At 39.3% G+C, this 14179-nt stretch overlaps 2 protein-coding genes across 4 annotated transcripts in view; one reads left to right on the forward strand and one right to left on the reverse strand.

The window, feature by feature from the left end:
• Positions 1-14179, reverse strand: part of FBXL13 (F-box and leucine rich repeat protein 13) — a 226980-nt gene that overhangs the window by 117184 nt on the left and 95617 nt on the right. For both annotated transcript variants that reach the window (XM_070787705.1, XM_019958626.2), the window contains 2 exons: positions 6295-6347; positions 2769-2869 (listed from right to left, as the gene is read on the reverse strand). In XM_070787705.1, the coding sequence (XP_070643806.1) occupies positions 2769-2869; positions 6295-6347 (154 nt within the window). The remainder of the gene's footprint in view (positions 1-2768; positions 2870-6294; positions 6348-14179) is intronic.
• Positions 1-14179, forward strand: part of LRRC17 (leucine rich repeat containing 17) — a 55463-nt gene that overhangs the window by 29881 nt on the left and 11403 nt on the right. For both annotated transcript variants that reach the window (XM_019958624.2, XM_019958623.2), the window contains one exon: positions 8847-9752. In XM_019958624.2, the coding sequence (XP_019814183.2) occupies positions 8981-9752 (772 nt within the window). In that variant the 5' untranslated portion in view covers positions 8847-8980. The remainder of the gene's footprint in view (positions 1-8846; positions 9753-14179) is intronic.

Genomic DNA, 14179 nt, shown 5'->3' on the forward strand with positions numbered 1-14179 from the left:
GTCTTCTGCCAATTTTTCAGTTGGGTTCTTTGATTTTTTGTTGTTGAGTTGAGCTGTCTGTATATTTTGGGAACTAGGCCCTGTCAGCAGCATCATTTGCAAATCTTTTCTCCCATTCTATAGTTCGTAGACATGACACACTTTTAATCTACTATATTGTTTTCTCCAGTCTAAACAATCAATAGAAAAGTAAGCCAGGCCCTAATTTTGTATTATTTGCCATTTTCCATGCCATTTTGGCTGATTTCAAGCTATCAATGAGAGATCATTGAACATGGAGTTGGGAAGAGATGCACAGAGCACATTATTTTATAGAATTTTCACCATACAGATACAATAGACACAAATCACCTCAAGAACACAGATAATAGTAATGTGTACAAAAACATTAGAAGGTGATGAGTTTTTAGTACTACCTATATAAAAATTTTAGATATATAAGGAAATACCACACATCATTTGAGAAAAGTTTTATTCAGTAAAGGATGCTGTAATAATTGGTTAGTTATTTAACAACTCTTTTTTTTAATCACTGAAGTATAGTTAATTTATAATGTGTTAGATCCCAGTGTACAACAAAGTGATTCAGTGATACATACATGTATACATATATATACACACACACATACACATATGTATATAATATATTCTTTTTAAGATTTTTTCCATTATAGGTTATTATAAGATATTGAATATAGTTCCCTGTGCTATACAGTAGGTCTTTGTTGTTTATCTATTTTATATACAGTATCAATAACCTCAGATATGCAGATGACACCACCCTTATGGCAGAAAGTGAAGAGGAACTCAAAAGCCTCTTGATGAAAGTGAAAGAGGAGAGTGAAAAAGTTGGCTTAAAGCTCAACATTCAGAAAACGAAGATCATGGCATCTGGTCCCATCACTTCATGGCAGATAGATGGGGAATCAGTGGAAATAGTGGCTGACTTTATTTTTGGGGGCTCCAAAATCACTGCAGATGGTGATTGCAGCCATGAAATTAAAAGATGCTTACTCCTTAGAAGGAAAGTTATGACCAACCTAGACAGCATATTCAAAAGCAGAGACATTACTTTGCCAACAAAGGTCCATCTAGTTAAGGCTATGGTTTTTCCAGTAGTCATGTATGGATGTGAGAGTTGGACTGTGAAGAAAGCTGAGTGCCGAAGAATTGATGCTTTTGAACTGTGGTGTTGGAGAAGACTCTTGAGAGTCCCTTGGACTGCAAGGAGATCCAACCAGTCCATTCTAAAGGAGATCAATCCTGGGTGTTCTTTGGAAGGAATGATGCTAAAACTGAAAGTCCAATATTTTGGCCACCTCATGTGAAGAGTTGACTCATTGGAAAAGACTCTGATGCTGGGAGGGATTGGGGGCAGGAGGAGAAGGGGATGACAGAGGATGAGATGGCTGGATGGCATCACCGACTCAATGGACGTGAGTTTGAGTGAACTCCGGGAGTTGGTGATGGACAGGGAGGCCTGGCGTGCTGCGATTCATGGGGTCGCAAAGAGTCTGACACGACTGAGCGACTGAACTGAACTGAACTGATGTATATGCTAATGCCAGACTCTTAATTTATCTCTCCCCTTCCCCTGCTCCGCCCTGCTATCCCTAGGAGTTTGACAACTCTTGATGTGAGAAACAAATATTCTGAGCTCATGGACTGCACACAAACAGGCTTTGGGCCACATGGGTCGAACGTGTTAGATCATTGTTTCATTTATCTACCAAAATAAATTCTAGCTTGATTATAAATTTAAAAACAAATCATAGAAGAAAAAATGGATATCAAATGCCTGGAAGGAGGAAAACTCTCTATTTTTAAAAGATTCACAAGAAATTTCAAAGGAAAAATTTGGTAGATTTGACTGAATACAATGTGGCAAGTCAATAATGAGATAAACAAATATGTCACCACCCTTTTCCTAGGCTTGCACATTTCCAGAAAATGGTTAGAGAGCAAAGATAAGGAAGAGTACCACCTAGAATTTTCTCTGTTTAAGCATCTCTAAATGCCTCATTGGCATTTTTAAAAAGATCTAAAAATAGTTACATTCTCAAAAATGATTCACTCCTTCTTGGGGTTTGAAAAATGTTTTGAATCTCTCCCAATATGAGTATTACGCTTTCCTAATTAGTTTTTCCTTGGTGAAAATAAGGGATAATTGAATGATGTAAATTTTGGATAAAGTTGAATATCCTGTCAGCTCTTAGTAATGTATTCTTCCGTGCCTTCTCCTCCAAAGAAGTGCTAGCTTGTCAACAGTCCATAGGTCAAAAAAAACAGCAAATACTAGGTTTCCTGGAGGTGATGAGGGGGCCCTAGCAGGTAACCAGAGCATGGCAGTAGGGAACCTGGCGCTGCAGAGTTCAGTCTGAGGAAGCAGGATATTGGCTTTCTGTTGTAGAGAAGTCCGAACACTGGACTAGAATTGAGGGGCCAGGCTTCAAAGTCCAAAAACGAGGACCACCAGAAAGAGACAGGCAGAGCTTAACTCAAGCTACTGGGCAAATTGCTACAAGAGTGACACCAAAACACCAGCCAAGGCAACAGATCAGTTAATTATTCAGTGGATACCCACCAAGAAGGGAGAGCATCAGCACTGGAAAGCAGTGGGACTTGAAAGCAGTCTCCTGTTATCAGGATAGGGGTGCCACAGTCGGGGGGTGTTAGTAAAAGGAGATGCCTTTGGGTGATACTACAGCAAATCAGGGCCTAGAGGAGCATAACTATTTTCAGGGTAATACAGATAACACAAGCATTACCTTGGCAGGAGTCTCATTGTCCTGTTGGTGATAATTGTGTTAGACAGATTGAGATACAGGACTCCAGGGCAGCTCTCAGAGATGTATCTCATTGATTCATCCTGCGTAACAGTAGAGGGAAGAATCTTATTAAAGTCTAACAGGCTTTGCTATTTCCCCATTATCTATCATCTCTCTCCCTGCCCCCCAAAAATATATGCAAGACTTGATCTCTTCATACTTTTTATTAGTTATAAATCAAATTAAGTAGAAGATTGCTTTGCTTGCAACTTCATTACTCCCTCCCCTTCCTTTTCTTTGGGCTTTCCTGGTGGCTCAGACAGTAAAGCATCTGCCTGTAATGCAGGAGACCTGGGTTCTATCCCTGGGTCGGGAAGATCCCCTGGAGAAGGAACTGGCAACCCATTCCAGTACTCTTGCCTGAAAAATCCCATGGATGGAGGAACCTGGTAGGCTACAGTCCATGGGGTCATAAAAAGTCAGACACGACTGAGCAGTTTCACTTCACTGTTCCCTTTCTTTGGAAATAAAGTCCCATTCCATCACAATGACGCTTTATTAAAATTTGAACCCTTGCCATTTCAACATCATGACAAGAAATTTGAGCTCGTGTCAAAGTGCCAAACAGTCTTGACTCTTTAGATATATGAAAATGATTGAAAAGGGATCCATTTTTAAACTTACTATAATCATTCTGAAAGACGGGAGTAGTAAACTCTTTCAACTGGACTTCATTAAAAAGTGAGTCCATATTCATACACGGATATGTATATATATATATATAGAGAGAGAGAGAGAGAGATGTTTGTGTGTGGTGAAGTTTCTGTGGTTCCATTACTGAATATTTAAAACAGCTGAACAGATTTTCACCAAACTTATGATGAGTTTGAGATGGCCTGAATTAGAGGCTGCATACATGTCGGACATGAAATTTAGTGTCGAGGAAACTGTGCAGGAGAATCTTAAAGATTCAGTCAGCCCTCCTCCAGAGAGCTGAAAACCAGAACAAGAGAATAGTGTGACTGCGACATGAGAAAGGCAGAAAAACAAAGAATGATTTCAATCATGAGCCCTAAACTCACATTTACAAGACAGATGAATTTCAAGCTTGGATTGCAACGCTGCTTCTTGTGTGGGTAACTAATTGTATAATGTTCTAGAACGAGTAGCAGCAGGTTTGTGTTTATTTAATGATGGTGGAGGAGTCTCCCCAGGAATACTGAAGAGGTCTGCTAGTTTTAAATATCTGTGGTACATTGTCCTAGAAATAGGCCATTACAGGGTCAGGTAAACTGTCACTAGGCTAGCTGATGTGGTTCGGGGAGGGATTCTGCATGGATAGTATGGCTGCCCCCAACAGCACAAAGGATGGCAGATGTTTAGTTTCAGCAGGACCATCAGTGCTTAATATTCTATTCTTAGCTACTTCTTGGAATCATGAATATTAAAATAACAAGATTCTACAGGTCAAAGCATCTTGCACATGGGATAAGAATTGGTTGATTTAAGGTGCAAACCACACCTTAAAGAGAACACAAGGGTTTTTTTAAGGTGTAAAACTGTAGTTCTGCTGTAGAAAAGATTCTGTGTGTCAGTAACACCTGAGAACAAGTACAGGGCTTTGAATAAACACTGTACTCTTGCCACTGCATTCAAGATGCCAGCAAGGTTTCTAGACATTCCATCATAGAAATGTAGGATTTGGATATCCATGTATAGATTTTAAAAAGTAAACAGTACACTTTTCCCCAACAGGAATGGAGAGAACAGCATAATGTGTGGCATTATAGTTTAATACAAAGAATCTATCTTCAAAAATATTCATGGTGTCAACTATCGAAGTGACTATGCACCTGTTGGAAGATTCCGGCAAAAATGCAGATGAAATGGGACACGGAGGAGGAGGAAAAGCTGGTTTACACCCTTAGAGAAGTAGCCACACAGATGTAACTGTGGGAACCAGCAAGAGGAAGATGTAGTAGGCTTTCTGTAACATGGAATAATCCGATGTTCCTTTGAGACGAGGAAGCAAACCATTCTCTTCATTTTCCTGTCTGAAGGAAATTCAAACTAATTTTGTTTTCAATATTTAAAAGAACAAAAGAACTCAAGTTGCAATCCCCAAATACTTGAGCACATAAATGCAAAAACTGTTTCTGTGTTTAACACTGCAAGATGGTCTGTGGAATTTGTCCACAATGCACTCGAATCTTTCTGGATGTAATATATTCATAAGGCAAGCTTCTTAAACCTTTTTGAATAAATGTTACTCAACTCCTTAAATGTAAGCCAGTCTCTTAGTCTTTGTCTCAAAAGGAAAGACAATAGTAAAATGTAGCTGGATAAAATTATCAGTCCTGTATATTATTAAACTAAAACTGGAAAAAAGACTTTGATGTTCACAAATTCAACACAGATGGCATTGTTTTGACTTTCCTATTAGAAAGCCAAATTTACAGAATATGATCTTTTTTCCAAGCAAGAACTAAAGCTCCCTGAGGGCAAGAATTGGAACCTAATTCATCTTAAATTCCCTATAACACCTCTATTTTGTAACATATAAGTTCCCTATATATCATATATCTTTAACATAGTAGGTACTAAAAATATGCACATAAAGAATGAAATAGAGTAGAAATTTGAAAGAAGAAACTGTAATGATGAGGCTGGGTAGATAGCAAGAAGGAGCCGATTCATGAAGTCTTTTCACCTGTGCCACGGTGCATGGACTTCAACCTAGAACTGGTGACTTAAGAGGAGCATGAAGCAATCAGGCTCTTCATTCTGTTCCTCCTATCTCCAAGTGAAGAGCACAGCCTGTGCAAAGGCAGAACAGCAAGAGGAGCTTGGTGCACACAGCAAAGAAAACATAGCAGGTTGTGGCTGCTGCAACTTAATGTGCAGCAGGACTTAGAAGAAGGTGAGACTGGAGAGTGAGGCAGAGGCAAGATCACCGAGGGTCTCCAGTAATTTTAAAGAACTGACTTTATCCAATAGTGTGGATGACAGGCATTTGTATAAATGGTGGAAGATAGTAGTGAAATGGTCAGATCTGCCTTTTAGAAGGAATATCTGTGGTCACGCGGTAGAAGACAGATTGAAAGCAGAGGAAGCCTGGAGACAGGGACCAGGAAGGAGCTGACTAGGGTTATGTGTTCATTTCCATCCTCTTGGGCACCACAGTTGACAGCCAGGAAGACTGATAAATTGACCCTGTTGTCTCTGCTGGAGCCCATTTTTTTCTGTCTCATACACACACATGACCTTAAACATAAATATAGCTCATTTTTGTGTCACTGTTGAATAGTTTTTACTTTCCAGAGATTCCAACCTTGGGCATGTCTATAGGATAAATAATAGCATTATATAAATTGGATAAAATTTCTTGGCAGTGTTTGCTTTCTCCATATTTAATATAAATGAGCACACAGGCATGTATTTTGGCAGAACCTCTGTGTTATTAGTACTCTAGTGGAGCAAGTCTGAATCCATATAAACAACAGTAAAATAAGCTTCTTATACTCACTGTGAGCGTTGGACAGTCAGAGACATTCAGCTCTTGCAGGTTTTTACAGAAACCTAAATCAAACAAGTTACATATTACTAAAAAACATATTACAAATATTTAAACTTAAAGTTTTTCCACCTTGCATTCAATGCTGTGTATTCATTAGAAAGCAAACCAAAACCCCTGGTAAGTAACTTGTTCTAAGTATATGGTTTCCTTTCCTAGAAAAATGATTTCTTTGGGCTTTAAAATTAAAATATGCTTATTATTGTTTGAGGATTACAAAAGGAAAGGGGATAAGAGAAAAATACTACTTTGGGGAAAAAACTGTATATACTTAGAGCTTTTCAGCTTCGAAGCATTTGAAAAAAACCAATTTGGTTTTTTTGTGGTGTGATATTTTTGTTAATTTAGGAGGTTGTGTTTCCTTTTAACATTATGAAATTTTTCAAACATACAAAGAAAGTTGAGAGAATTGTGGATTGTACAATGAATATATCCATCACCCATATTCTACAATTCATATTTTACTATATTTGCTTGATCACATACCCACCTGTACGTCTTTCTCTCTATCCCTCCATTCATCTTAATTTCTTATGCATTTTAAAGTAAGTTGCAGACATTGGGACACTCCCCCCAACAAATACTTCAGCATGAATGTCATGAATAATTCAGCATGCACAGTAATTGACAGAATGTTTATATTTTAGGTTAGATAGCCATAAAGTTTACAAAGAATTTTAGATTGATATGTGGAGAGTCAGAAAGTCCAAGTACCTAATGAGTTCTGGGACCAGAGACACCTGCCCAGCTTGTGATCTAGAAGGGAAATCAAGACATTTGTGCAAAGAGCTAGACAGCAAATTGTTACACAACCAGCTCTCTGGGTCTAGACTGCCATGAGTAAGACTCCAAATCTGAGACAGAAGAGAAACAGTGAAGGAACAGAGAACAGTGAATGGAAGGAATGCTTGGGGCAAAGAGGGGAGAAGGCATTCTAAATGGAGGAGACCCCTACAATCAGGAAAACTCCAGGCAAGGGGGTAATCCCGGCATTCACACTGAGACAATGAATAGAAAACACATCTGTTGCTCGTAACCTCAGAGCCCCACGATAATAACAATAGAAATGTTATTAATTATAAATCCATTTTGAACATTTCTTCCTCCTTACAAGTATGTCCTAATAAGTGCAAACCAGAACCAATTTCAGAATTTTAAAAATGAAAAATATTCTTTAAAATGTGCAGATTTTGGAAGTCATCAGTAATACTGAAGGGAAAAATAGATTCCAAAAAGATAACTAAATTTATGAGATTATTTATATTTTAAATAGCAGTTACTTGAATTCATGCAATTCAACAAACATTTAACAAGAACCTGCTATGTACTAGAAACTCTGCAGGTGCTGGAAATAACAGCAGTGAACAAAATAGAGAAAAATCCCTGTCCTTAGGAAGTTTATATCCTAGTTGGGGAAGAAGGACAATAAACAAAAGAGGCAAAATACTTATTGTGACAGATGGTGATACATGTTCTAGAGAGAAATAAAACAAGAAATGGATTAGAGAATCACCAGTGAGTGGGAAGGGGTGCTACTTTAAATAGAGCAGCCAGAAAAGGTTTTGCTGAGAAGGTGACATTTGAACCAAGATGTGCAGAAGATGGCAAGAACAGCTGGCAATTTACCCTGAGCATTTCTAGAGCCCACATTCAACATGATTGGTGATTGTGAGACAGCAAAGGAAACAGAAAAATAAGTTCAGCCGAACATCCGTTGGAGTCCTACTCGTTTGCACATCTCAAAGCTGTGAGAAGAATCCCTTTAACTTCTTGAATCCAGTTTCAGTTTTCATAATGCTAAATCCTAACAGTTTAACTGAGTTCTTCCCCTGGACCAGGAACTGTGAAGTATTCATTGCGGTGAGCCTGTTTCATCTTCCCCCCAAATACTAGAGGTATCATCAGTCCCCCTTCACAGATACTGAAGATGACGTTAAGTAACTAGCCTGAGATCACACAGTCCAGCAAGTAGAAGAGCCGTGATTCACATCAGAGCCCAAACATTTAGCCATGAAACCAGGCAAGCAGGAGGGTGTCGAGCTTTGTACACCACTTTCTACATGTACCTTTATTATAATAATTGGAATGCTTTTGCCTTAAAATAAAAAATAACTTGAGTTCCATGTCTCCTGGTTTAGAGTTTATGGGAACTTGAATAGAATTTGTATCCTGCTGTTGGGTGAAAATTGTATAAATCTTGATTATGTTGAATTGGTTCATAGTGTCTTTCAGGTCTACTCTTTCCTTCTACTTTTCTGTCTATTCTATTAAGTTTTGAGAGTTTGATATTGAAACCCCAACTAAAAAAATCTTAATTTGCGTACTTTAAAATATTGTAATATATAGTAGAACTATATGTAACTTTGCTCTGTATTTTCCAAGTCTCCTGTAAATGTGTTATCATACTTTCATAGTTTAGAAAAAAAAAAAACTTGAAAATTTGATTTTATTAGTCAGTTGCAATGTTCACAAATGTCTCTATTTTTTTTCCTTTTGCAATCTAGGGACTGCCATACCTCAGCTGGGTCTCATTCTTCCTGAACTGCTTTAGTTAAGATTACCCAAACTTGGATTTCAAAGGAGTACTTTCATTGTTCCATCTGTCACACCAAGTAATTGGGACCAGCTGGATGTCAGGATGCGGGTGGCAATCATCGTAATCCTACTTTTCTTTTGTAAAGCCGCTGAGCTCCGCAAGGCAAGCCCTGGGGGTGCAAGAAACCGAGTGAACCATGGCCGGGCTGGTGGAAGCCGGAAAAGCTCCAACCCGGTCAAACGCTATGCACCAGGCCTCGCCTGTGAGGTGTACACATACCTTCACGAAAAATACTTAGATTGTCAAGAAAGAAAACTCGTTTATGTGCTGCCCGACTGGCCTCAGGATTTGCTGCACATGCTGTTAGCAAGAAACAAAATCCGTATACTGAAGAACAGCATGTTTTCCAAGTTTAAAAAGCTGAAAAGCTTGGATCTACAACAGAATGAGATCTCCAAAATTGAGAGTGAGGCTTTCTTCGGTTTAAATAAACTCACCACTCTCTTACTGCAGCACAACCAGATCAAAGTCTTGACAGAGGAAGTGTTCATTTATACACCTCTCCTGAGCTATCTGCGTCTTTATGACAACCCTTGGCATTGTACTTGTGAGATGGAAACGCTTATTTCAATGCTGCAGATTCCAAGGAATCGGAATTTGGGGAACTATGCCAAGTGTGAAAGCCCACAAGAACTGAAAAATAAAAAACTGAGGCAGATAAAATCTGAACAGTTATGTAATGAAGAAGAAAGTGAACAATTGGAGCCAAGACCCCAATTGTCAGGAAAACCCCCAGTCATCAAGACTGAGGTGGACTCTACTCTTTGTCACAACTATGTATTTCCCATACAGACACTGGACTGCAGAAGAAAAGGTTTGTAAGTTGCTTACTTTTTCATTTTTGTGGACGATTAAAAATGCTTTTTGAATGTTATGAATCCGTGCACCACCACCACCTATCCATGACTTAGAATTTCTGGTGTCATTTCCGCCATGGGAGATTTTAGTGAGGCTCTTGACATATTAGTGAAGACACTGTGTGGTCTGAGCACTGTTAATCTACCCTGGGACAACAAACAATTTAGTTGTCTCTTTCATTTCTGACATAGGTTAATAACTTATTTGTAATATTAAATTAAAGCCAGATGTCATTGAATTAGGGTTGTATAGAAAATGGTATTATTCCTTCCAATTACTGTAAGGTTTTTTTTTTTTTTTAAGAACAGAAAGGAAATGTTAAGATGAACCGAGAGACTCCAGCACGTCTCAAAGAAATTATAGACAGGAATCTGTTAATGTTGAAGAAACAGAAGTCAATTTGTTGATTTATCAGCGAAGTCATGCTCAAGGCTTGCCCCCCTCACTCTGAGTGTGGAAGGTGGCACCTGGTTAAATAGCACCATGACCATATGACACCAAAAGATTTGCTTACTATGACACTCTGTGAATTTTGATGCTAAAGTAGAGCGATTACAGCATTGTAAGCTGGGAGATGCCATCATGGGATCCTTTAAGTTCAAGAGAAAGTGCTCATTAATTGAGAACCTACTATGCTCCAGGTATTTCACATACATGCTGTCCACAGCTGCCAGCAAGGTAGTAGTAATATCCCCATCTGTAGAGGGGAGGAGGAGGAGAAAGAGGCTAAGGGACATTCAGACACTTGCTTGTGGTCTCACAGGTAAGCAGCAAAGCTAAGTCCACCTGAGCCTGCTGGCGTCCAGAATTAGTCTGCTGCTGCTGTTGCTGCTGCTAAGTCACGTCAGTCATGTCCGACTCTGTGCGACCCCATAAACGGCAGCCCACCAGGCTCCCCCATCCCTGGGATTCTCCAAGCAAGATCACTGGAGTGGGTTGCCATTTCCTTCTCCAATGCATGAAAGTGAAAAGTGAAAGGGAAGTCACTCAGTCATGTGTGACTCTTAGTGACCCCATGGACTGCAGCCTACCACGCTCCTCCATCCATGGCATTTTCCAGGCAAGAGTACTGGAGTGGGGTGCCATCGCCTTCTCCAAGAATTAACCTAATCATGTTCAAACAAGCTCCTGAACACGGGAAGCATTAAAGAATTTGAGGAAAGTTGGTACACATCGTTTCTCTGTAACTCACTGCTACAGTGAGTACTTGGTGCTTCAGGCCAAAGAACATGTTTTACTAGGATTTTCTTTGTAATGCTTAAAAACTTGAATTATACATTTAAAAAAATGATTACGAAGCTACTATTCCTAGACTTGAGTTAGAAAATTACTCGATATTGCTGAGGTTCTATCCTTAAGCTAAAGTTCATTTGCACTTGCTATACCAGAGAAAATAGAGTTAAACTCATTAATTATCTGAGAAAAAATGCCATGAAAACAAAACTGAAGATTTCTACAATGCTGCTGCTGCTGCTAAGTCGCTTCAGTCGTGGACCACACTGTAATTTAAGAAAAGATAACATAGTAGGAAAGAACTTTCTTATTTACTGTTTTCCTACCCTTGGGCCATTCCTTCTCTAGTAAGTCTATTTCTGCCTTTGTCTTTGTTTCCATAATATTTTTGACTCTTGGCAAAAATCAACTTAGAAAAATACAAATTTATTTTTATTGCTTTCCTTCCTCAAGTTATTGTTGTCTAAGCACAACCTTTCAGATATGCCCCATAAATTCATTGCCCTTGCTTTAGAAACACATATTATTTACTGGAAAGCAAAGTTTCATGACATGCACAGCTAGTACATATCATTCAGGTTCATACACTAAAGACAACTTGAGTTCCTCCACGTATTAATAATGGTGTAAATCAGAGCCTATACTTTTTAGATTATAAAATGAAGGGTAGTTTTTTCTTTTAATATCATCAATATAAATCTCCCTCACTATGGTTGATATCATTCTATTGATTCAGTTGGTCATTTACTTTTCATTTTTTGTTATATTGTTGATTCTCATAAGTTTAAAGTCAAGGATCTTGTCTTTTAAATTCCCTTTGGTACTGCCTGGCACAGGGCCATGTTCTTTAGATTGATGGCAATAGTTGAGCTGCTTCCTTTGCTCTTACAAAGCAGTAATTTAAGCAACTTTTAAAAATAAAAATACATAGTAATTAAAAATCATGACTAGAATTCAAGTATGACAATCTGAATTTTATCCATTGTAGTTTTCCTTATTCCATTTTATAAATAGATAATAAATGTCAGCTACTAAGAATGACTGTTCAGCAGTATTTATCTCTTAACTCTCTGCCAGAATATAGCAATATTTTTGATTGTGCTTCACATGTTGGACACCATGTAGGATCTCTCTCTTTTTTTTTTTAAGTTGCTTAGTTCTGTCCAACTCTTTGCAGCCCCATGGACTGTAACCTGCCAGGCTGCTTTGTCCATGGAATTCTCCAGGCAAGAATACTGGAGTGGGAAGCTCTTCCCTTCTCCAGGGGATCTTCCCAACCCAGGGATCAAACCCAGGTCTCCCATGTTGCAGGCAGAATTTTTACCATCTGAGCCACCAGGGAAGCCCTAAAGAAGTCAAGAATGGAACTAGCAGTGGTATTAATTAGAAGTGTTAGTTGCTCAGTCATGTCTGGCTCTTTACAACCCCATGAACTATAGCCCACCAGGCTCTTCTGTCCATGGAATTCTCCAGGCAAGAATACTGGAGTGGGTAGCCATTTCCTTCTCCAGGGGTCAAACCCAGGTCTTCTGCATTGCCAGCAGATTCTTTACCATCTGAGCCACCAGGGAAGCCCATATTAATGAGAACTGCCATCTAAATGCTCTGTGTGCCTAAGATATAGCAGTTTTATGCATTGTCATTTAATCCTTGGAGCTTCCCCAGTGGTTCAGTAGTAAAGAATCCACCTGCAATGCAGGAGACCTGGTTTCTGTCCCTGGGTCGGGAAGTTCCTCAGGAGGAGGGCATGGCAACCCATTCCAGTATTCTTGCCTGGAAAATCCCATGGACAGAGTAGCCTGGTAGGCTATGGTCCACGGAGTCGCAAAGAATCAGACATGACTGAAGCGACTGAGCACACACACACATTTACTCCTCACAACCTTAAAGACATACTAGCATTATCATTTTATGAAGAAAGAAGCTGAGGAGTAGAGAAGTTAAGTTGCCCTTTAAGGTCATGTAGGTAGTCCCTAAGCAATTCCCAAGCCATTGGTCACCATGTTGCTGCTGCTACTGCTGCTAAGTTGCTTCAGTCGTGTCTGACTCTGTGCAATCCCATAGATGGCAGCCCACCAGGCTCCCCTGTCCCTGGGATTCTCCAGGCAAGAACACTGAAGTGGGTTGCCATTTCCTTCTCCAATGCATGAAAGTGAAAGGTGAAAGTGAAGTCCCTCAGTCGTGTCCGACTCTTAGCAACCCCATGGACTGCAGCCCACCAGGCTCCTCCGTCCATGGGATTTTCCAGGAAAGAGTGCTGGAGTGGGGTGCCGTCGCCTTCTCCAATTGGTCACCATACAATTCACCATATACCATCACCTTCAAGATTTGGGGTATGCCTGTTAACCAAGAAGACTTTATAAAAGCCTTCTGGGTGCTTCCTCCCAGTATTGACTGTCCTCTTAGGCTCTGTACAACACATCAACATGCAGTCACACACAAGGAACCTGAATACAGATTCCCCTGCCTTGGGAGTTAGACCTTACCCAACTGACGGATGATGAGTCAGATGGTGTGCATAGGGTACCTAATACATACCAGTTTGACCACATAGACCTCAAAGATCACTATTTTTGCCTTAAACATCTGACAACAAGAAAAAGAAAATAATAGCTCTATTCACTGGGAGGCACTTTACCAATAAAACTTAGTCTTTCAAAGGGAATAAATGTGAGATTAGTTAAAAGGCATATTTATACCTTATTGAGATGGATGGATTTGGCAAAAACACGTGAAAGTAGGTTTTAAAAACTGCTTTTTAGCTTCACACTTACCAGAATAATTTGCTATTTTTAAGGATTCATTTTCCTCCTAAGATTAGGGCTGGGGAGAATTATGACCAAAAATTGCTCCCAGCTGCCTCCAAAGTTAATTTCACTATTAGTTTGAAGAGTAATTAGGAATCTTTAATTCACAATAGACTAAGGTCATTTATGTCTCTTTACCTACCACTACCAAACCTTCAGAGTAGTTCTGACATTGCTGACAATCAAGATAGCCTACTAAATGGGAAATTACCTGGAAAAAATCCCAGTTTCCTCCTCAAAATCAGCAAAGTTTGGTGAGGGGAGAGGCAATGCTTGTCAGGGGTGATAATCAAGTAAATTTGGCATTTATTGAAGGTTTACCAAAATTATTGGATAGCAGCAA

This window comes from Bos indicus, chromosome 4, assembly GCF_029378745.1.
Source record: "Bos indicus isolate NIAB-ARS_2022 breed Sahiwal x Tharparkar chromosome 4, NIAB-ARS_B.indTharparkar_mat_pri_1.0, whole genome shotgun sequence".
NCBI lineage: Eukaryota > Metazoa > Chordata > Mammalia > Artiodactyla > Bovidae > Bos > Bos indicus.